Source organism: Mandrillus leucophaeus, unplaced genomic scaffold (assembly GCF_000951045.1).
Source record: "Mandrillus leucophaeus isolate KB7577 unplaced genomic scaffold, Mleu.le_1.0 Scaffold317, whole genome shotgun sequence".
In the NCBI taxonomy this organism is placed as follows: Eukaryota; Metazoa; Chordata; class Mammalia; order Primates; family Cercopithecidae; genus Mandrillus; species Mandrillus leucophaeus.
Window position 1 is genome coordinate 1,449,070 of NW_012103332.1, and position 25,125 is coordinate 1,474,194.

At 47.3% G+C, this 25,125-nt stretch overlaps 1 protein-coding gene across 1 annotated transcript in view; it reads right to left on the bottom strand.

Moving 5' to 3' along the window:
• Positions 1–25,125, bottom strand: part of SLC2A9 (solute carrier family 2 (facilitated glucose transporter), member 9) — a 195,429-nt gene that overhangs the window by 158,452 nt on the left and 11,852 nt on the right. Inside the window, 1 exon segment of the mRNA XM_011987830.1 lies at positions 1,314–1,438. Within this exon segment, the coding sequence (XP_011843220.1) occupies positions 1,314–1,438 (125 nt within the window).

Sequence of the window (25,125 nt, forward strand, 5' to 3'; positions counted from 1 at the left end):
TGAAGGGTGGACTCGTGTGTGTGTGTGTGTGTGTGTGTGTGTATGAGAGACAGAGAGAGAGAGAGAGAGTTTCCATTCAGCCTTATTATAGCCTTTCAAAGAAGGTATTATTACCTCCATTTTCCAAATGGGAAAACCAAGGCTCAGAGCCATTAAGTAACTTGTACAAATCAGAAATTGGCAGGCAGCAGAACTGAGATCCAAACTCAGAGATTTCTAATCCTAAGGCTTGCAATCTTTCCACAAATGCCTAAAAGTGACACTTTATGGATTTGCCTATTTAGAAAGAGAGCAGAGTTTGTCTGACAATATATCTTGTCTCCTACTCTCACTCCCATAGCCAGGATCTGTCCCCTTCTCCCTAGCTCCCCGTCCAGCCCAGTCCCTTCCCCTTAACAGGTGGCTCCTCTGATTCCACTCCAGGCTTCCCCTCACACTTCCTTATTGGAACAAACCAGTCCATGTCACATTCCTCTCAACCCTCCCTGCACACTTGGCACAGGCCCACAGTCCTCGCCGTGGCCTACAAGGTCTTGTGTGATCTGGCTCCAGCTCCTCTTTGGCCTCATCAGCACCCACGCATCTCTTTGCTCTTTCTCAGACGTGCCATGCCTCCTTCTGCCTCTGGGACATCATACACTTCTCTCTGCTGGGAACAGTTCTCACACTTGGCTCCTCTGGTCTCCGCTCATGTTTCCTCCTCTGAGCAATCTTCCCTGATTGGCCTTTCTAAAACAGCCCTCACCACCCTCCTGCCCTGCTTTGTTTTCTTCCTAGGACCTGCTACTATCTACCTTATGTATCTCTCTGCCCACTAGAATGTAAGCTCCATTCTGTCCCTGTCCAGGGACAGGGTCTTGTTAATCATTGTGTCTCCATCCTACAGTGTGCCAGACCTTGCAGGTGCTCCACAAATGCTTGGTGAGTAAATGAAACAACGAATGAGTCAGAGGCCCAGAGAAGAAACACCATCCTCACAAAAGCCCCCTGAAAACCACAAATAACCTTGGAATATGAACGTTATGATGAAGGTGACCAAGCGGAAGGCATGACATGCTGAAGACCATCCAGGTCTTTGCGGGTAGACTGGGGACCCTGCCCAGCATTCCTCAATTAGGGGCTAGAGCATCATGAATGGGATGGTTCATCCCATAGGACTGTCCCACTTTATGCAGAGTTCCAGCATCTTTGGTCCCTGCCAACTCAATACCAGCAGAGAGCCCCAGTCATATGACAGCCCCAAACACTTCTCACATTTGGGACACCCCCAAGGAGTATGTTACTGTTCCCTCCCCATCATGGTGAACTCTCACCTCCATCTATGCCCATGATGAAGCGTCCCGGGATGAGCATTTCAAAGGCTCCTGCCTGGAGTGAGCAGGCCATCAGCAATGCAGCAGAAATTGCAAACCCATTATTAGCCAGCAAAGTGTGCTTCCTGGAAAGAAAGGAGAGATTTGATGAAGACGTCTCACCATGAGGCGTGTCACTGAACTGTCCATCCCAGGAGCAGGCGCCAGGCCCTTCCGAAGGGTGAGCAGAGTAACACTCAAGCACAGTGTGGGGAGCACTGGCCTTGCCACCTCTGGCTGTGTGACCTTGAGCAAGGCACTTCATCCCCCTGGGTTCAGCCCTAGGGTCTACTAGGTCACTTCCAAAGGCACCATCAGCCTTGACATCTACGAATTCCCTGTGGTAGTATTTTATGGCATTAATTCTAGGACTATCATTTAACATTTCTGAAGTCAATGGTCATCTTATAATTCATGAGTCAGGGTCCAGGAAGGAAAATGGAAACCACTCGAGGTACTTTAATGGAGAGAATTTAACATAGGGAATTGGTTAAGCAGATATTGGAGAACTGAGATGTCAAAAAGGAAGACCTCTAAAGAAGGGATGTTTCCCATGTGGGGCTGACACCTCAGGGGCCTGGAGGAGGGCCCCGAAGACCTCTGAGAGTGGGCACTGTCCACTGGACTGTTTCCTCTGAGGAGCAATATGATTCTGGTTCTGGAAATGGACAAAAGTTGGAAGCTGGAATCAATTGCCAATGTCATCACTGGGACTGGCAGGAAATTCAGAAAAACCTGAAAAAGCAAGTCTCTTCTCTCTCCTCTAGTGCCCCTACTGGCAAAGGACAAATAGGGGTGCAGGTCCCAGCCCCAGCATCAGAGGGAGAGCGAACCTAGAAATGTAAGTGTGGAGCTGGGAGACAACAGCTTGACAAGCAGCATAGCGTTCTACAACTTTAGTTGGCTCCTTCCCTCCCTCCCTCCCTTCCTTATTTCCTTTCCTTTCCAGTGACTCACAAAATAACAATACTCCTTAGACCCAATGGCATCTTAGATTTGATGAACTACAGTACTAAGTGCATGACTGGACTAATCCTCTCAAAGAAGATCAGGGAAATTTCCATGGCAATAATTATTATTAACAGCTCTGTGTCAGGACTGCCATCACTGTTTTATAAACACATGCCTAAGACCTCATGGCTCAAATACTTGACTTGTTTGGAAGTCTGGGGACCTGGATTCCTGCACCAGCTCTATCCTTCAGGAGCTAGGAGACTCTGAACTTCATTGCTCTGTGTTTTCTTTTCCTCACTTTTGCAAAATGATCCTAAAAGCCCACATTTATTGAATTCTTGCTATAGGATAGACCCTGTTTTAAGTACTTTCCATGAGTAGTTCATTTAATCCTTAAAATGACCCAAAGAGATAGGTACTTTTATAATCTTTATTTTATAAACAAGTTAACTAGGTTGCTGGCAAGCTAGAAACTTGTTTTATTTTTAATTTTTATTTTTGAGACAGAGTCTCGCTCTACCGCCCAGGCTGGAGTGCATTAGTGCAATCTCTGCTCACTGCAGCTTCCACTTCCCGGGTTCAAGTGATTCTCCTGCCTCAGCTTCCCAAGTAGTTGGGATTACAGGTATGCACCACCACACCCAGCTAATTTTTGTATTTTTAGTAGAGACGGGGTTTCACCATGTTGGCCAGGATGGTCTCGAACTTCTGATCTCAGGTCATCTGCCCGCCTCAGCCTCCCAAAGTGCTGGGATTATAGGCATGAACCACCGCGTCCAGCCTAGAAACTTGTTTTAGGTCATGTAGTCAGTGAGTCAAGGAGTTCGGGAAACATTTTAGCCCTTTACAGCTTATTTTTTTCCTATAAACTCAATGAGTTAACAGATATTAAATTGTTTTGTAAATTGTGGGAAGCTAGGAACTTGATAAGTAAATTGTGGGAAGTTAGGAACTTGAACTTAAAAGTAATTTTTAAAATTACTTGTAGGAGTTACATCCCTTGACTTCTAGTCCAGAGCCCTATCTACTCTTTCTGATTTGTTTCAAACTTTCCACTAATTTTTATTCTCTTTCTAGATCTTCCTGGAGAATTCCATGGTCAATGACTTTTGTAGCTCAGCGACGATAGTACAAAGCTTGCTCACTGCAGTAGCCGGTGGTTGAGACAACCCAAGTGTCCATGAATAAAGGACTATTTAAATAAATTGTGATACATCCATATGCTGGGACATGATGCAGACATTAAAACAGAGGCAGCTTTCCATATTCTGATATGGAAAGATTTCCAAGATACACAAAGTACAAAGAGCAAGGTACAGAACTTTTTGTAAAATATGCAACAATTTATGTAAAAAAGTGTCTGTGTGTGTGCATCTCTGTGTGTGTAGATTAGACACAAACCTTGGAAAAGACATACAAAAAACTGGTAACACCAGTTGCCTCCAAGGAGGGGAGCAGAATGGCTGGAGGACAGAAATGGAAAGGAAACCCTTCACTTTATATTCATTTGATCCCTTTGAAAGTTCAGCCACAGGAATGTATTAATTATTCAAAAAGAAATATAATTTTGCTTTTAAAGAATTCATTTAAATGGACCTCATGGTAGAAAATAGAAAGTCATTGACTTGGCAGACACTTAAAACCTCCATTCAAGATGCAGGTTCCTGATTCTGTAAGCAAGGTCACAAGCTCTGGGTGCAATCAAGATGAGCCTGAAGGTATTCGTTTCTGTTGGTGGAACCTCCACACACAGCAGCCACACACGACACTGCTCAGAGTTCCTGGCTCTCCCTGCGGGTCTCTAAGGAACCTCCAGTTTCCTTATGGAGAAAGTGGGGCAGTGGGTGAGAGGAGGGGTGGGAGATAAGGCTTTGGAGTGGGGAACCCGGGCTGAAAGCGTGTTCTCCAGCTCAGTCAGCAAACAGTGAGTGTCAGACACTGGTATTCCGCTGGGAAAGGGAGTCATTCCTGTTCTCACCTCATGGACTTTACAGTCTAATTAGGAACACAGGCAGAAAATACATTGTCCCACAAAAGCTTATTAAAAAGCAATCCTGACTTGTAGAAGTAAAGGCATCAAGGCTACAGGCGTGTACACCCGGGACCTGTGCGTCTCCTGCCTGCTTGTTCTCTAGTATCTGCTCTGTTTCAAAAAGAACTGCTCTCCCTGAATCCCCTGTCTTCTGGCTTCATAGGAGGAATTCCTGGTAGGATTGGCCACTCTTGGTAGGGTTCTGGCTTCCTAGGGGCTGGGGTGTTGACCAAGGAGAGGCCTTCATGGAGGGCTGGGATGGGGAAAAGCAAGCTGCCCCACTCCCGCCCTCTGCGACCATCGCAGGTGCAGCTCCTCTGTGGCTCCAGCCTTCTCTCTGTGGTCCCTGCCCCCTGCCCCCTCCACCACATCACCCTAGCTTTGGGCCCCAGAAATGCTGCCTCTCTCTTTGACCTTCCATCCAAGGGCAGAAGCATCCTGACTGCAAAACCTTTTTTTTTGTTTAATTTCTCAGGACAAGCCAAAATATTCTCTCTGTAGCTCCCATCTATGGGCCTGTGGGTCTCGGTTCTACCCGTTGAGGCCTCACAGGGCAAATCTTCACTGGTGTAGGTTCTGGGGTAAGAAAAATTTGTGATAAGACCGTCCAGATAGGTCAGGCAGGAGAGGAATGCAGCGGCCGGGTTCTGAGGGTTCTTGGAGGTTGGGCAAAATGATGTGTTCATTAATCTGTAGACAGCGGGAATAAAGGGCTGGCGAGAAATCAGAACTCGACCCCCTAATCCTGTACACCTTCTCCACTGCCCTGCGACAGGCAGATTGGACACTGGATACTCAGATAATATTACTGATGATCTTAAGAGTACTGTGAGCCCCTCTGAGGCACCCTCAAGCCTGACTGCTTACTAGATTCACTAAACTAAACACTTACAAATATCTAGATTCTCAGACCCACCCCTTAAGACTTGTGCTCCCTAGGACAGACTCAGTGTGAGACCTCCGGAATAGTGCAAGAAAGCTGACAGCTGTTACAGAGGCTGTCTCCTTTAATCTTAGACACCTGTATCTGTCAATGTTAATGATCAATTCACAGAGCGGGTGGCAAAGGCTGTTGTCAGCTGAGGACGATCTCCTCCAGCCACCCCAAACTCACCTGCCTACCTGCGCCTGGGTGAGCTCTCCCTGCTCTGATCCAGGGCGTGCCAGTCTCCTCCTGCATCAGATTTCACCTCCTCCTTCCCAGGCAGCCTCCACCCCAGTAAAGAATTCCTTCCAGCCGGGTGAAGTGGCTCACACCTGCAATCCCAGCGCTTTGAGAGAGTAAGGTGGGAGGGTCGCTTGACCCAGGAGTTTGAGACCAGCCTGGGCAACATAGTGAGACCTTGTCTCTACAAAAAGAAAAAAAAGAAAGAAAAGAAAAGAAAAAGAAAAATTATCTGAATGTGGTGAAGCACACCTGTAATCCCAGCTACTTGGGAGGCTGAGGTGGGAGGATTGCTTGAGCCTGGGAAGTCAAGACTGCAGTGAGCCATGATTGCACCACTGCACTCCAGCCTAGGTGACAGAGTGAGACCCTGTCTCAAAAGAAAAAAAAAAAATTCTTCCCTCTCAACTCATTCACCCCTGCACAAACACATCTCAGCACTGTCTCTCCTGGCCCTCATCCTCACAGCTACTGGCCCTTGCCTCTGCTCCTCTCCAACTGAGACTCCTCCACAAACGTGGCCCCAGCTGTGTCCTGTCCTCACCCCCATGTGAATTAGTTGTTCCCACCACTCCATTGAGACTGCCCTTCTGAAGGCCATCAACATCCGCCTTGACAAATCCAGCAGCCAATTCTGCCTTTCCCTTGTGCAGCCTCTCAGCAGCATGTGATATGTGGGCCACTCCCTCTCTGTTGAAACCTGGTCTTCTCTGGACATCTGCAGCCCCACTCTCCCATTTTCCCCCTCCTAGCCTCTCCTTCTGTGTTTAGGCTGATTTGTCCTCACCCCTCACCTTGGGGTGTCCCAGAGCTCCAGCCCATCTCTCCAGTCACATTTCCCTCTATATACCCTCCCTGGGTGGTTTCATCCAGTCGCCTTGTCTCAGATGATGACAATTCCCACCTATGTCCCTGACCTGGACTCTCCTCTCAACTCCAGGCTCACATATTTAACTGCCTCCTGGAATTCCCACTTGGAGGCCTAGGAGATTTCTCAAAACAAGCACGTCCAAAACAGAACTCTTGGATCCCCACTACTAACCAGCCCCTGCCACGTGCACCAAACTCTTCTTTCCACAGCCCTCCCATCTGAGTAAATGAAGCCTCTGTCTTCTAAGTGGCTTAGGCCAAAAGTCTGGGAATAACCCATATCCAATCCATCACTGAATGCTAGTTGCACTACTTCGAAAATAGATCCCCAATCAAACCACTTCTCCCATCTCCAGTCCCCCAGTGCGGCTGGGATCCAGCCACCATCAGCTCATTCATTACCAGTCACACCACTCTTGCCAACTCCAAACTCATCAGCCTTTTCACTGCCCCCTGGGTGCACAAGGCTGGCTCCTGACTCATGGCCCTTGTCCCTGCCATCCATCCCCTCTTCTCGTGACATCACGGTCTTATCTCACCAGGGTTTTAGCTCACATGTCACCTCCTGACACTGTCTGATGGCTGCTCCCAACTGCAGAGCCCCTTTCCCTCAATCCTGTCACTCCATCTTCTCTGTTGCTCCTGGACTGCAGGGGGCAAGTGTGAAAGCAGGGGGACCAGCTGGGGAGCTACCACAACAGCTTAGTCAACCACTGGTAATGATTTGGACCAGGCTGGGAGCAGTGTGCGTCGTGATAAGTGGTCATATCCTAGCATATTTTGAAGACTGAGTTGGTGGGATTTGCTGATGGACTGGACAGAGGTGGAGAGGCATAGAGGAGCCAAGGATGCCTCCAAAGGCTTTGGTCTGAACCCTTGCTTTGGACCTGATGGTGTATTTTGTGCTAATGTTAAAATTGCATGAAAGGTTGTGAGAATGTTAAAATTACATGGAAGTCTGACTTGAAACATGTGCAAATGGGACTGCACACTCTCTGGGCTAGTTTATCATATTAATATATTCCTTCCCAAAATAACCCTCAGTCTGACAGCATTGCAGTGAGGATGGAAATGTGCGCAAATTCTTTGCAAAGCTGACTCACTGAGCTTCAGAGCAGGACTTTAATCATTGTTTCCATTTGTTTCCTGTGGATGAACAGCAACAGAAACAAGGGAGATCAATTCTGAAAGCAGAACTCCAGTGCCCCCAGAACTCCACCTAGGATGCCTGATTCATTGTTTTTAGCTTCTCCACTGGTGTAGAATCTTCCCAGTGAAACCCAGAAAGTCATCAGCTCTCAAGGGGAAAAAGAGACCAAATATAAGGAAGAACGGTAGGGTGATGAGGAGATTGGAGGACATGTCCCTTGAGAAGTGTCAAAGGGGCTGGAGACATTTCGCCTGGACAAGAGAAGGCCAGAGAAAGCATGAGAGCCACCTTCCTCCATGCCATGCTTTAACTTGGTGCAGAGCACCAGGATGGATTAGGGGAAGACACAGGGAATTCTACTTCAGTTTGAATCTGGAAAGTGCTTTTCATTAAGCCCTAGTAGACCAGAGAACCTATGGAAATAATGGCTTTCTCCACAGACCCTTCCAATAAATCTTCAGCCTGACTGGGCCTATAAGCCAAGATCATGCCTTGTTTCCACATCCCTCCCTCTCCTCGTGTCCATCCATTCCTGCGTACCCAGCTTGAATTCCTTGGCTCATCCCTTTAAACATTTATATGCCCATCCACCCCCTTTCATTACATACGCCTGGCAAAAACCCAGCTGGTTAAATCTCTGTCCACCGGGCATCTACAAAGCTCAGGTTGGCTGTAGAAAAACCTACGACTGTGTTGTCCTGTCTCACCTGAAATTCATGACCACCAACCTCAAGAAGCTTTAAAGCTCCCCTGAGTCTACATATTCCCAGTCCATCCAGCACCCTTCTCTCCTAGAGGACTATTTCATATGTCTTCTCTCTCTCTTCAAATCCCCTATTTATCATTCTCAGCTGATGACCATGCTTTCTTTTTCACTGAGAACACACAGGCAATCCCAAGAGACCCTTCCCACATGCCCTCTGCTTGTATTTCTGCACCTGCATCTGTGCCCAGACACCTGCCTTCCCTTGTTTTCCAGCCCTGGTGCAAACCATGTCCTCTCTCACCTGGGCTATTACAAAGTTCTCCCAACCAGGCTCTGAGATCCCCTGATAACAGCACACCCTTCCAAATGCAAGTCAGATCAGTTCTTTAAAAGTTCCAGTGACTTCCCATTTTGCTCAGAGGAAGAGTCTCAACCCTGGCCCGCAAAGTCCTCAGGATCTGACTCCAAATATCCCATGTAGCTTCCTATGATTATCTCTACACTGATCTCCACTCTCATCTTCAAAGAAGTGGAGCCTCTTCCTGCCCCTGGGCCTTTGCACCTGCTGCCTTCTCTGCTTGGAGAGCTATTTCCCAGGGTTGGGCATGGCTCACTCCCTTGCTTCCTTCAGTGCTCCCTGCACAAGTCAGCATTTTAGAGACTCTTTTGAACAAAGTGGTGAGCTCTTCGCCCTCCCCAGCATCTTCTGACCTCTTTGGGCTGCTCTATTTTCTGCATTGGTACTTGTCACAGGCCGAATGGCACAGTCCACATGCTTGTCACTTGGCTGTGCTCCCTGCTTGGCTGCATGCTTCAGGAGGACAGGGACTTTGGCAGCTTTGCTCATGCCTGAGTGCTTGGCGTATAGAAAGCACTCAACAGATACGTGGTGAGTAAATAAATGGATGAGGGAACAGAAAGCGTGCAAGCATACAAGGATGCTCAGATGCAAGCAAGGGTGGCTACATTGGGGAGCTGTGGTAGAAAAATTCAACATTGAGCATTCTCCACCCATCCTTCCATTTATCCAACCAACATCTACTGCTTGCCTGCTGCACACAAGCTGCTATGTTGGGAGCTAGGGGCCATAAATACACATGGTTCTTACGTCGAAGAGCTCCCTCATCAGGGAAGAGACAGGAACATAATGAGTACAACCCAAAATGCCAAGTGACGTAACACAGGGAACCGAGAGTCCTGTGTGAGTTCAGAGAGGGCCAGTATTTGGTTCTGGTAGATGTGTGCTAGGCAGTGGGGGATGGGGGTGAAGATTTCTTATGATTTCCATCCCTGCTTTCCCGGCTCATGCATCTGTAATACCAAAGGGGTTGTGTCCATAATAAAACAAATCAGTGATGCAGGGACAGCCTGCACCATTGAAGCCTCATGTTTTGGATGTGTTGACGCTTTGTTTTACACTCTGGAACCCTGCCTTCCCGAAGTCTTCTGGTCTTATCTATCATGCCCAGGCTTTCTCCTTATGTCCCATCATGAACCCAAGTTTCCTTCTTCCAGCGTTCTTGCCATTCTCACTATGCTAGTCAAGTCTTCCAAGGCTGGGAGAAGCAAGGTTGAGGATCAGGTTTGCCGGCTGGCTGGTATCTGCCTATCCCCTCAGGGATTTCCCCAGCTCAATGAATGCTGGCTTCTAAAGGCTCAGGGTTGACTCTTCTCCAGAAGATTGACATTGGCTCCAAAGGTGGATCCCCCTCTCCCAGGGCTGCCTGCAGTGAGTCACAGATGAGCGGTAGGGGTGAGTGCAGCCCCCTTACTTCAAGTTGGGTGACTCTGTGTTGTGATTATGCCCCAGAGATCCCCCAGATGAGGCTAAACTTGACCGGGGAGTGCAGCCTTGCCTGGCTCCTTCCCCTATTGCTTTCTGCTTTCCTCACCTTAAAGATTACTCCTGAAGAGCGCTTCCTCCACAAGCCATGTGTGCATCCCAACCCCTGTCTCAGGCTCTGCTTCTGGGTAGTTGACTTTCTGAGACAATTACAGCCTGAAAGTCATGGACTGAACTGTGTTCTTGCCCCCTGGTTGAGAACCCTTGAACGCATGTAACCTCGCTCAGGCCAAGGAGATTCATGCCTGGGACTTTAATTACAATGATCAGAAGAAGAATTTCCACCAAACTGGGGCCACCTTGCACCTCCACAGGAGAGAATGCCTGACAATGAAGCCAACACAAAGCAAGCTAAATTCAGAGGTGGAGAAAGAGACAGATTTGGATGTTTTTAAGGCTCGCCTGTTAAAGCCCTAACCCCTAATGTGACTGCATTTGGGGACAGGGCCTTTAAAGAGGCAATTAAGCTAAAATGAGGTCATAAGGAAGCCACCCTAATGTGGGATGACTGGTGTCCTTGTAAGAAGAGGAAGGGACACCAGGGATGCACACACACAGGGAGCACACAGCGAGAAAGCAGCCATCTGCAAGCCAAGGAGAGAGGCCTCGGGAGGAAAAGACCTGCCGACACTTTGATCTTGGCCTTCCAGCCTCCAGAACTGTGAGAAAATGAATGTTGTTGAAGCCACTCCACCTGTGTATTCTGACACGGCAGCCTGGGCTAACCAATGCAGGCTTGCCACATGCACTGCAGGCTCCTCCAGCAGGCACCTAGAGAGACACAGGTATTTTCCACTACTATAAAATAAAGATGCCTTTTAGAGGGTTGAAGGAGAAAAAGATGAGGGGAAAAATAGTTCTTGAGAACCTGCTGTTTCCCTGGAGTGATGGATGGGATGCCTGTTATTGGTGCTTGCCCAACCTCCATCCTTCCTCTGGGAGAAGTTCCTCGAATTTCCACCAAGAAACCTTCCTGCCTGTCTCCACCTAACCATGGCTTCAGGAAACGGAGGGAAGTGGATGGATGTAAGATATATTTTGAGAGTAGAATAGGCAGGACTTCCTGGGTGATTGGCTCCAGGTTTGAGAACAGAGGGTGCTGCAGAAAGTGAAAGAAGAACACAGAAGACTCCCAGGTTTCAGACGTAAGCAAATGGTCTGATGGAAGCAAACGAGGTGAGGAGGGGAGACACCCTCTGCTTGCGAGGTATTTATCTTCTTTCTGTTTTCTCTTTCTTTCTGGCTTCACAACTGTCTTACTGATAGCATGGAGTGAGGATAGAATATATTATCAACAGCTACAGCTATTTATATTGATGATGAAGTTTCCAGACCTCAATGCGCAAGATACTGATCTACATCACGCACTGACGCATTCAACAAACATGTGCTGAGTACTGGGCCCTGAGCTAGACACAGAGATGAACATACGGAACATAACCCTGGATCTCAAAGATCTTCCATCCACTGGAGCTGATAATGCATTGTGTCATTTAAGGATGCTCCTGGCTGCAAGTAACAGGAAACCTCAACTCAAATAGCTGAACAATGAGGACACTTACAGAAATGCAAATTTACAGGAGTGGTGAGCTTCAAGGATGGCTGATCTGGTGGCTCAGAATGGCCAAGAATCCAGGTGCCACCTGGTTGCTTCACTCTGCTTTCCATAGTTTTGATCCCATCCTAAGACAGCATGCGCTCACAATTGTAGGATGGCTCCTGGTACCAGTTTCAGCCACATGCTTTTCTATTCATGCATGGCTGGAGAGAGTAACCTTGACCTCTCATAGATCTCTTGGTGCTAACAGGAACTTTCCTGGAAGCTTCTAACAAACTTCTCTTTATGTCCTGCTGGGCATAGTTGGGGCACAGATCCCTTACTATACCAGTGTGGAATGGGACTCATCAGCCTGTACCTCTGCCCCTGAATTCCCTTCCTTTATCTGCTCCTCCCTACCTGAGTGAATGGGACCACCATTCTCCAGTTGCTCAGCCAGAAACCACGAAGTCATTCTTAACTCCTGCCCTTGATCCAATTTCCTCAACTAATCCACCCTCACTCATTCCTGACTGTTAGGGTTGAATTGTATCTAACCCTACACCTCCAGATTTATATACTAACGTCCTAACTCCCCATACCTCAGAATGGGTCCTTATTTGAAATAGGGTCATTGCAGGTATAATTAATGAAGATGAGGTCATATTGGAGTAAGGCCCACCCTACTCCACTATGACTGGTGTCCTTTATAGAAAGAGGACACAAAGACAGACACTGGTACACAGTGAATTTTGTTCCCCTCCAAACTTCATATGTTGAAGTCCTAATCCCTAGTACCTCAGAATGTGACCTTATTTGGAGAGTATTTACAAAGCAAATAACATTAAAATGAGGTCATTAGAGTGGGCCCTAATCCAACGTGACTGGTACCCAGATAAAAAGGGGAAATGTGGAGATAGACAGGCACAGGAGGAAGATGATGTAAAGAGGCATGGGGAGAAGATGGCCATCTGTGAGCCAGAGAGAGGGGGCTGGCACTGAGCCTTCCTTCAAAGCCCTCAGAAGGAACCCACCCTGCCAACACCTTGATCTTGGACTTCTGGCCTCTAGAACTATGGAATAACACATTTCTGTTCTTTCAGTCGCTCAGTCCATGGTACTTTGTTACAGCAGCTCTAGAAAACTAATATATTGCCTGGCTTCAAAAAGGCTTTTCACCACTTCCACCATTCCACCACTCAACTGGTCCAAACTGCCATCCCCTCACTGGGGCTACCAGGACACTGATTCCTGAGCCCTCATTAGGGTGCTACCAGCAGCCTTCAGAATGACCACTGTGTTCTCTCTCAGTGGCTGGACATTTACCTGACATTGACCACTTAGTCAATGTCAAGGCTTTATGTCCTCTGTTGGACATTTATCTGCCTTTTAGGCTCACCAGCATCAGAAGCCCTCTTCCCACCTGGAAGACTTTGCTGCCTTAGCAAAGTCTGAGTGGGAAACAGAGGACACATCACTACAGAAGCTAAACATGCCAGATATTCGCTCTCCCAGCATCCCTTGCAGCTGGAAGTGGACATGTGACTAAGGCTCAGCCAATCAGACACCAGAACTTTGACCAAGGTGCTAGTGGGGCTAAGACATGGGGCTGAGAAGGATTCTCCAGCAGCAGAGGGAGCTCTGGTGGGATTGGGTTTGGGGGCAGCAATGTCCTGTGCCAGCGGTGCAGTCAACAGCAGTGGTGGCTGCAGAGGAGCCCATAGGACCAGCTCTGGGAATGATTTAGGGTAGTATCTCCAGCTACAGAGCTTCCAAGCCAGGCTCTCCAGCCCTCCCACTGATCCTGTGAGCAACCCACTCTTCTCAACAACTTTTTCGGCTTTAATCAGATTAAGTTGATGTTGTTCCTTACAACCACAGAAATACAGAAACTCTAGCAAAGCACATAAATAATCTCACTTCACTCTCACGACAGCCCTAGTGGTAAAAGCCCTCATTTACAAACAAGGCGCCTGAGAGTTATATAACCTGCCCACAGTCACGGCTTATATGCGCTGGAGAGGCTTTTGTGCTGGAGCTGCCAAACTTTAGGGCACAAATGCAACTGCTCCACAAACTGAACCCTTGAACTCATGATTAAGATGTGAAAGTTAAGCAGATAAACCTAATGGTGCATTTATTGATTTAAGAGTAAATACTGACTGGGCGCAGTGGCTCATACCTGTAATTCCAGCACTTTGGGAGGCCAAGGCGGGCAGATCACCTGAGGTTAGGAGTTTGAGACCAGACTGGCCAACATGGTGAAACCCCATCTGTACCAAAAATACAAAAATTCTCTGGGTGTGGTGGCGCATGCCTGTAGTCCCAGCTACTCAGGAGGCTGAGGCTGGGGAATTACTCGAACCCTGGAGGCAGAGGTTGCAGGGAGCCGATATTGCGCCATTGAACTCCAGCCTGGGTGACTGAGCGAGACTCCATCTAAAAAAAAAAAAAAAAAAAGGTAAATATCAACTATATCAACTAAGCCTTTGCTATGGACTGGATACTCTGTCAGACCCCAGTGAATACAGCAGCCAACTACCCCCAAGGAGTACAGAGTCTAATAGGAGAAACAGTGATGATTGCTAAGCGCAAGGATTAGAGGGGCCACAGCAAGACAGGGGGTAGAGGCTGCCCCAAGAGCTACTGCAAGTACATACAGAGTAAAGACTCTTCAGAGAAGCTGGCAAACGTAATGAGTATCCGGGACTTCACAGACACCCCTCCTGCCACCTGATGAGCAGGAGACCTCCGCATGTGCAAGGTCATTCTTGCACGTGAACTTGGTCCCTATGGCACTCTTAGACTAATTCAAGCAATTGCAGCTGTCTTGCAAGGAGTCTGGCTAATACTCACCCTGGAAGGCCTCAGTAATGACTGGTTTCCTGGAAATAATGTAAGGAAACGAAAAGGATGCTGATCGGGAGGAAATTTTCTCTTTTCCTTTGTGTTGGCACTGCACTCAGGAGCCTGGTGGGAAAAAGGGTTTCCAGCTCACCCACTGCCAAGCATTGCTTTGGGAGTCTGCGGAAGTTTCTTACTGTGACGTCGGGAAATGGCCGACAGAAGCCTCTACAGACTCTGGAGGGGCTGGAAGCCTTGCCGCGTAGCCTGGGCCCCCTGCAGGAATACTTTTCTCAAAAGTTCCCTGAAAGCTGTTTGTAAGCCAATGCTTTCCGCAACCGAATGTTTGTCTTCCAGGTCTGAATTCAGCAATAGCCCAGGTGAAAGGCCTTGTTACCCCAAGGCTGAAGCCCGTGATGAAGTTTGCTCAGAGAATTCACTGCACAAACATTCCCCAAGCTTGAGATGTGTGAACCTCACATATGTGAACACATGACTGGTGATGCATGATACAGAATGGGTGCTTAAACAAGAATTTGTTCTGAGTTTCTGCTGTGTGGCAGTAACCATATAATAATAAAACAGGTAACCCACACATCACAGTTACAATATGCAGTGTACTATTCTAAGAACTGGAGGCATACTGACTCACTTCCTGCCCTCCACAAGGGTACTATTTGTTACCTCTGTTTTGGGCAGATGAGCTGTGTGAGCCACAGAGCCACAAGGGGCCCTCCCAAGCTCACACCATTGGCATGCCTCAGGGAGCCGGGATCCAGAGTCCATCTCTTAACCATCACTTTTTCCAGCTCTAAGTGTAGAAAATACAAAGATGATGATATCAATACCTCTGTTTTAGGGGAGAAGAGGAGACATGGAATGAAGATTGGTTGACTGTTAAGTATGTATCAGACATTTGGATATCTCATCTCATTCAAACCTTGTAGCCATCCTGAGAAGTTTCATTCACAACAGAGAACTCTGGAGTGGAGAAACACATCCCAAAGTCATGCCAAAGATGGTAGAACTGCAGGGCCTGCTAGACCTCACAGTGCTCTCCTCTTCCTGGACACACTGCCAGGCCACCTTACCGAGTCCCTTGCACCTAGGTGGGGCCATATGACTACTTCTCAAGCAAGGAGTGTGAGTATAAGGGACATGTGTCACCTCCACCAAGACATTTTGAGTCTGTCTGCCTGCTCCACGCTTGCTCCTGTCAGCTGGCCAGCCACAGAGGAACCAGCAGAGGACTCCAAAGTCCTAGAGAATGGTGGAACCACTTCACTTAAGGAATCGGGGTCCCTGAATGGCTTCATGGAACAGTGTTCCTGCTCATCTCCTTCAAATGAGGTGATATAAATGAAAACTTTCATTGTGTTAAGCCACTGAGATACAGGGGCTTGTTTATTATAGCAGCAAGTTTACCCTGCTGACATAATCAACCCAACTACAGAGCCCATGCCATCACAATTGCACTGTGACCTGAGGCTTCAAGAAGGAGGAGAGATTTAGGCCAAGTCATGAAGGCTTGGAGATATAAGCCTTTACCTAGAGTTTTCCTTTTATGTGTTGGGAGAACTTGCTCCTGTTTGAAGAAAACATTCTGCAATAAAAATTTGCTTTAAGACCACTGTGGTAGGTAACCTCTAGGCCTGCTTTGGGACATCTCACTCATTCCTATCTCACTTGGGATTCCTTGTATTACTTTTTCATTCAGCCAACAACCACGAGGCACATTCTTGTATCTTTCTGTCTGACTTCACAGGTCTGCTTCCTCACTACCAGGGGCCCAGCTTCCCATCCTGTCTTCTAGATACAAATTATGCTGTTTCTTGCCTTCAAGGAGTTCAAGATCTAGTGGAGACAGTAGCCAAGTAAACATACAATTATAACATGGAGTAAAAATGCCATGATAGTAGGAAGCCAAGAAAGGCTGTGGAATCCAAGTCAAGCAAGCAAGAAGGGCAGATGGAGTGGGCTCAGGTGGAGGATGACAGACAGAGTGAACAGAATTATTGAAGGTGCAGAAACTGGAGACCACAGGTTGCCACAGAGGAGCTGTAAAAGACACAGTGGGTTGAAAGGTGGCCCAGTAGACGGTTGGAGGCTGCCTGTACCTGGCTTTGCCTGCCAGCCTCAGGAGTCTACACAAAATTCTGTGGGCACTGGGGAGCCACTGGAGGGTTTTAGCATGGAATTGACAGCTCTAATTTGTGGTTAAGAAGGTTCTTCATAGGTGCAGTGTGAAGGCCATTTCAGGAATTAGACTAGAGGCTGCTAGGCCTGTTGGGAAGCTCCTGCAACTGATATAAGATGACGAGTCTGATCAAAATTGTTATGAGTTGATGCAGAAGTATTGATGTTACGGCTAGTACTAACTACAGCCTAAACCGCAAACAATTGAATAAGAGGCTACATGGTTAAAACAAAGGAGGCTTAACACAGAGCCAAGAGTTCTGGTTTTAACACTTGCTTGTACCACTGAGTCTTTCTGTGATCTTGGGTGATCTTCAGCAATCTGTGTGCCTCTCTGGCAGTGCTGTCAATGTTAAGGGTCCTTGGAATTGGCTTTAATCCACTCTCAGCTCTGCCGCTTCTTTGCTGGGTGACCTTTAAGTAAGTTACTTAACCTCTCTGTGCCTCAGGTTCCTCGTCTGTTAAATTGTTGCCCTCCTTAAAGAGTTATTGTGAAGATTTAGTGACAGAATGAAGATACAGCACAGTGCTGGGTCGGTATGAAGTACATAATAAAAACTGGAAGTTGGGGTGGTTAGTGATAGTGTTGTTGATATTATTATTTCTATATTTGTAAAATAAGGGGACTAGACTCATTTATTTGTCAGATTCAAGAATCCACGAATCACTTACCATTATCTCCCAGGCCAGGAACCTGGAGGCCAAGCTTCTGGACATAAAATTGAACTCTGCAATTCCCAGCCAAGAAGACTGGCTTAGAACATCTCCAAATAATAAAAGAAATTGCCAGACAATGGGAGGCAAATTATCTTGTAGCCTGTTTAACAATACTAATGTGTCTTACTGATTCACACAGAGCCTCTCATGAACTCCCTTCGAATTATTCTCAGGAGTGCTGTAAAAATACACGGAAGTAGAACACTTGGTGGCCGGGCCAGAGTACACACACCATTGCATAAGAGAGGAAGTCATGCCACAATGCCTTAGGGTTTTATAGAGACAGTCTGCACCACCGAACACACTGGCACAGGGAAGAACGCAGTCCAGAAGTCCTTTAAAAAGTGCCTGTTGCTGAACCAGGCCCTCTGAAGTTAGGGCCACACAAGAACAAAATTCCACAATCCCAGCAGTGCTACCTCATGTAGCCTGGCTCCCCGAGGTAAGGCCTCCTGTGTAGAAAAGAGCTTGCACAGCAGGCCTGAGACTTCTCTTCCTAGAAAAACCTGCTGCAGGGTAAGCCCTGGGCTTGCATCTGGGAATCCGGATGTTGGAAGGGTTGCCACTGTTCCCAGATCTGGTAAGAGTGACTCAATGTACCTAAACTGTGCAAACAGTGTGGCTTATGCTGTCTCAGTGTGGTTTATATCTGCTTTCTTTCTGGAAATCTGGAATTTTCTGCTTGCCAAGCAGAGAGTGCCTAGATGACCACCCCCCAATAAAAACCCTGGACTCCGAGTCTCTAATGAGTTTCCTTGTTAGACAAATTTCACATGAGTTGTCATAACTTGTTGCTGTGGGGACGAAGTGCATCCCGCGAGGCTCTGCTGGAGGAGTTCTTTGGAGCTTGCCCCTGGTTTCCTCTGGACTTCACCCCTGCACCTCTTCCTCTGCTGACTTAGCATTGTGTGCCACCATTGTGGGCAGTCATAGCTGTGAGCACTTCCACATTCCTGTGCCAGTTCCTGTGCCAATGCCTGTGACTCACGCCAGGGAATTATCCTACCTGAAGGTGGTGTTCGGAGCCCTCAGTACACCTCCCTTGTGCTAAGAAAAACACTCAGCTCCCATTTTGGCTTGACTTGATCATTGGGTTTGCAGGTTTGTGGTATTTTTTCCTCCTCCCCAAGTGATTCTCCCGGAGGAGCCTCCTGTGCCTCTAGACACCTGAGACGATTTTGTTTCCACAGCTAGCTTTTAGAATGAAATGAAACATGATGAAAGAGGAGACATCAGTTACAAGCAACAGCCAGGCAAGTAAGGCTTTCAGAGCCTCCTGGGTTTCCCCTCATCCACCTTTGCAGTGAGGGGGCAGCCAAAAGCTTGGGTTTAATGAGGGGAAACATAAAGAAGGTAAGTTTCATTGTCTGTCTGGCCCCAGGCAGAAGCAGAGAAGTGAATGCACTCCCAATATCGTTTTTATTCAATCACAATCCTGAGCCTACCTCCTGCTGGAACATTCTTCTGAGAGGTTGCAATAGCTGTGTTTACAGGGGACAGTGCATTGACGCAGACTTGAGATGATATTTTGCTCTCCTTTTTGCATATCCTCCGGTTGGCCAGAATGAAAAGGGCAAACTGTTTTCATTACCAGTCAAATCACTTCTGGTTGCTTGAGGTAGCAGGGGCCCTGTCTGCAACATCAATTCTGGAATAACTCATTTATAGAACGGGAATAAGAACCCGTTTGTAGCTTGTAATAAGCCTAGCTTGTAGATGAGGCCACCAGAAGGATGAAATGAGATGTGTGAAGTCCCGAGCATGATGTCAGCATATAGCAGGTCCTCAGTAAATGTCAGGGTCTTCCTGTGGGTCAGAAATAGGGTGTTTCTGGTTTCACTTGTCTGGTTTGTTCACACCAGCTGTGCCACTCCCACATGCCCCTCCAAGTGTCCCCATCTCCCATCTTGCTGGATCAGCGATCCCCAGCCTTCTGGCTACAGAAACCACTGCCCCCACCGCACTAAGCTGAGCGTCCTTGAGATTTGATGGGACCAAGGTCCTTTCCCCATTTGGCTCAATAAAGGCATTTTTCTTGGAGAAACTTTATGAAATGAGAAAATTCTGTATCAAAGAGGCAGGCTGTCCAGCTCTAATCGCTGGGACCTCCAGGGCATGGCGCAGCGGGAGTTGGCACCCACAGCCTGGGACACCTGGATACCAACGCCCCAGGCTGGAAAAGGTCCCTGGGCCCTCATCAGTCAGCAGCTGTGCTGGCTCTGATCAAACCAAACCAAACAACAATGACTCACAGCTCCCCATTTATACAATGCAGCAGTGTCTCATATTAGAGAAAAACTGATAACAACCTCAGAGGCCCACATTAGGAGGACAGGACATCACAGGAGGCAGCTCCACACTGCTGTTCAACATCCTGGTGATGGAGGACTTTCAATAGCATAGAAAGGTGCTTACAAATAAATAGTAAGCCAAAAAAGAGAGTATTGAACAGTATATATGGATGATCTTCGGATAAAGAACGGATTCAGATGAAACATTAAAAGCGGCCTCTGGATGGAGTCTGGGTTTTGACTGTGTTCAGGCCCAAGTGTACTGGCTATGGGCAGCCGTGGGCCAGTCACTCAATCTCTCCCTTATTTGTAAAATGGGGTTATTGGCATAATATCTGCCATATGGGACTGGTATACAAATGAGAGAGATCATCTGTCACACGCAGAAGAATGTTTGTATGTGTATCCTCATTATCACATTTCTGTGTTTTTTTTTTTTTTTTTCTAATGGAAGTCTGTTGCTTTTACAGTTACTGAGATAAAGTGAGACAAAGCAAGAGGTAAAAATGAAAAGAGTAGGGGGTGAGGGGACAAAACTCTGGGATTCGGAGATACCCGTTTTGTAGACATAATTGCCTGTTGTTTCTGCAGTGACAAAATGCACAGGGTCCTCCTGTAATCTCAGCCCTCTTCCACAAAGTCTTGAGCCTACTATGCCTCTCCCTCACCCCAACCAAGACTTATGTCATTTGACACAGTCTCTGCTCATCGTTCCCTCCTGCTTTCCTTGAGAACGGGTCTCAGGTCACATCAGAGGCACCTGCCATGGGACATGCTTCTTTCTCTAAGATCGCCTGGGTTCCCGGAGCAGCCTGCTAAGATGGCATTGTGGGGTGGGATCAATTAAAGCACCAGAACTTGCTTCTGGGTTCTCTCTCTCTTGGTTCACCTGAATCTTCTTTGATCAGGTTCTAACATCTGCCGCTAATTGGGCGGCTCTACCCTTATAGAGAGAAATGTTGATTTTGCTTTTTATTATCATGTGTTTATCTGCCTTTAGGGAAGGAGCAGAGAGAGGAAAATAATAGAATATACCATTTATGCTGGCAAATGTATGAGGAGTCAAGTTAATTGCTCTACAGAAACCCTGCGCTTGAACATTAACACCATGGGGGATGAGCGTCTGTGTCTCCCCTCCCAAGAAGACAAAACATTGCCAACTCAAAAACCACTGGAAAAGTGAGTAATTTCTTATCAAAGCCAAGCCATTCAGTATTATTTGTGTGGCTGCCAGTGCTGTTTCAAATAAATCCTAATTTATATTGGATGGTGTGGGGCCAGTGAGTTAGACTCCTAAAGTTAAGTTCTCATTCATTCTTTCTCACCCTTTCCTTCCCTCACTCACTAATTCATTTAATAAACATTTTTTGAGTATTTTCTGTTTATAACATGCATTTGTGTAATGTACATCTTATATATCCAGTAGACAATTGTATAATAAAGTTTGGCTGGCTTTTGTCTCTGGTTCTTAGGAGGTAGCCTGTGAATTCTTGGGACTTCTTGAGTTATTCATGGCAGACCTCTCAGAACCCCCTTGATAGTGTATGTTAACAAGATACACTATCAGGTATCAGATACACTATACAGGATGGGGGTTGGCCATGCCAGAAAGACCAGCCATGTGATACAGGGTTGGGGCTTTGAGCCAAGTGACATCAGCCCTACCTCCAGGGAAGAGAGGAGGACCAAAGACTGAGTCCAACCTTATGGCCAATGATTTGGTCAATCACATCTACACGATGAAACCCCAATAAAAACTTGGAACACTGAAGCCTGGGTGAGCTTTCCTGGTAGACAGCAGTCTGTGGGTGGAGAGAGAACACCAGAGCTGGAATCCTTCCAGATCTTGCCCTGTGATCTCTTCTTGTGGCTTATTCTGATTTGTATCCTTTTTGCTATAATAAAGCTGTAATTCTAAGCATAGCACTTCCTGAGCTCTGTGAGTCATTTGAGCAAATTACCAAACCACAAGGGGTAGTGAGAACCCTCAAATATGTTACCATATGTTCAGGGAACCCCTGAGCCTGTCGCTGGTGTCTGAAGTGAGGCCAGTCTTGTGAACAACTGTGCTCTTAACCTGTGAAGTTTGGCCTAAATGGCTAGTTAGCATCAGGAGTCATGGCGAAGTTGTGTGCAAGGTACTTTAATAGACGCCAGGGAAACAAATGAACAGTGTTGCTTTGGGTGACACTTTGATCTGTACAATCCTAACTTTTGCTAAGCCTCCAAGCATTTTCCCCAAGCTACAGGCCAGGAACTGCACAAACAGGCACCAAGTTCACTCTCTATCCTTGTGATTAGCCCTAAACTGTCCCTCTCACCTCACCTTCTGTTCCCCCAACCGCTGCATTCCCTGTTTGCTTTCTCATTTTTATTTTCACTCATGCCTCCTATTCAACACACTCATTATCTCAACTTCGGTGCTTTTCTCTTGGCGACTTTTCTTAATGTCCATCCCCAAGTGGTCCTTCTGCCTAGGCTGGCTGTTCTCTTGGGCTCATTGCAATGTGGGTTTCTCCTACAGTCATGGGAAGTGCATGAGTCCTGGGTCAGGAATCCATCCAGGTCCACCACCTCAATAGTTGCTTCTCACGGATCAGCTACTCTTGAATACCACACCCCTTGGCTTGTTTTTTGTCTTGGTTGGGCCCTTTTGGACTGAAGTCTGGGCTCCATATTGTCCACCCTGCCACAGACCTTGCATTTCTTTAGAACACTGCTTCCATAATCTTCCTGTGGGCTCTGTGGACAACACCCATGAGCAAGAGGAGCTTTGATGCTTTGCCCAGGCACTGGGTTTGCCTAGGCACCATCATCATGCTTTGCCCAGGCACCGTCACCCCACCCAGGCCTGTATCAGCCCTGTCTGCCCATTTCAGTCCCTAGAGAATGGCCCTTGGGGTTCAGAACCCCCCCACTCCAGTCTGTGGGTCTCCATCCAGCCCTCAACAATCTCTCAGGTGGATTATGGACACTGGGTGCTCACAGGTACCAAGAGGACATCTTTCAGCACAACTCTGGCAATCATCCCAGATGACTCTAGCACTATAATGAAGCAGGTTCCAGGCACGGCAACATTTTCCTACCAAAGGTCAAGGATTACAATGGCATAAATCTGAAGCCATTTGCAAGGATTCAGATGAGCACATTTGCATGCATGACTGTCTGAAAATTCAGGCTGCATTTGATTGGTATGCAAATTAGCCCTGAATATGGCAGTCTTTTATAATAACTTCAGGATGTTTTAGACAGACAGGTAGGTAGATGGATAGACAGAAAGATACAACTATGCCAATTAGAGCTAGTCACCGGAAACAGAAAGGACAAAGCCTAGACAATCAGCAAAACATGAACAAAAGGAAGGAGATTAGAAAGCAAATATCTTCAGGAAGATTTAGGTGCTCCCATTTAGATGCTATGCAGCACAGGCTGTGGATTAATTATTCAGCCAGCCAGCCCTCTGCCCAGAGGGACTAATGACACAAGGAATCTACAAGAGCCTCCTCCCTTTCCTAAAACTTCTAGCACAGGGGTTAGCCAACAATTGGCCAGAAAGAGAAATCCTAGACCACCATCTATTTCGTAAACAAAATTTTATTGGCACAGACCCTGGCCCATTCATTTACATATCATCTATAAATGCTTTATCTCTACATAGCAGAGCTTAGTAGTTGCAACACAGGCCATATGGCCAACAAAGCAAAAACCATGCACTATCTGGACCTCCACAGAACATTTGCTGGACCTTCACAGAACGTTTGCCGACTCACAGAATGCAGCAGATCAGCCTAGTGGAACAGAAAGAAGGGATACTCGGGAATTACACAGACCAGGGTCCAAGTCCCCATCTGTGAACATCGTGGAGGCGGTCCTAGAATTTTTCCAGAGGACAGACTCACAGCTGGCAATTTGTTTGAGAGTGAAGAGACCTAAGGACTTGCCTTGGACTCACTTTAAATTTAAATTTATCCATTTGCTCATTTAGCAGATATTCTTTATGAATGCTTACAATGTGTCAGCCATTGTTCTAGGTGCTGACACTGCAGAAGCAAGGACCTTTCTAAAGTGAAGGGAAGGATGGACAAGAAGTAAAGGAATATATCATATCTCAGCTCGTGTTAAATACCATGAAGAGAAGTAAATTCAGTGAGGGCTAAAGTGTGACGGAGGGGCGCCGTTTTGGATAGGTTGGTCAGGGAAGACATTTCTGAAGAGGGAACATCTGAGCAGAGGCCAGAAGTAACCAAAGGAAAGTGCACAGGAAAATCAGAGGAAGAGCCCTGCAGCCAGCAGGAGGAGCATGCACAAAGGCCCTGAGGTTAAAGTGTGCAGTGTGTTTGAGGGGAAGCAAGTGGGGAGAAGGTTGTGTAAATGGAGAAGAGGGAGTGAGCGGGGAAATGATGACAGAGTGGTCACAAGGCCCCGGGTATCGTGTAGGTCACCACAGTCTGGCTTGCTTTCTAGATACAGCGGGTTTTGAGCGGAGGGACAATATGTTCTTCCTTCATTTGTCAAGGATCCCTTTGGCCTTTGGGTGGAGAATAAACTGTAGGAACCAGAGTGGAAACAGAGAAACCAGTTAGGGTTTAGTCTAGAGAGTGAACAGAGCCTAGCTACTGTGGTGTTCATCATGGTGATCAATGCACCAGCACAGCACAGATAACCCTGAGTTTCAACAGCTAAGGATAATAAGAACCTCTTGCCAGTTCATGCAAAGTCCAGTGTGCATTTAACGGTTCTCTGCCATCCGGGGAAAGAAAGAACTGAATATCCTGAGGGATGCTGCCAAAAACCAGGCCTCATGCGGCCTATCAGCACCTCTGTTCACATCCCACCCACCAAGCTGGCCAAGGACCCTTGCGGATGCATGAGGCACAGGTGTTCTCTTCTAAATGGGGCACGAAAAGTAGTCAGATCCTGGGGATTCTTGGAAAGTCGGGTGGCCAGGAAGCACATCCAGGTGATCGTGTTGAGGAGAGGTCAGTGGGAATTTTTAGGAAGTGTCCCATCCCTGCAACTTGGATGCATTGGCTTCCCTCAGCCTCAGTTTCCTCGCCTTTAAAAGGGGGTTAGTGATGGCTCCCTTGCAATATTGTAACAAGGATCCAATGTGTGCACAATTCTGAACCTCGGCCAAGTGAAGAGCTAGTGCCCAGAGGTGAGTTATTTTTGCTTTCAGCATTACAGAAAGTTTCCAAATATCTGAGGAGAGAGGAGCACCGAGAGTTTTTAAGGTTGAGGCTGCCACGGCAGCTACTGCATGGATTGTTCTAATGGTGCAAGCTGCCTCCCCCAAAGGTAAATGCCCACGGCCTGCAGTCTGTGCCCCGATTACCTGGGCCCCCAGTTATCCAACAGCTGGAGAGGCAAAGCTGGCTGGGCCGGGGACTTGCGAGACTGGGCCAGTGCTACAGACAGCATCCCTTCCCATGGGGCGGCATCCACACACCACCCCCTGGTGGCAGCCT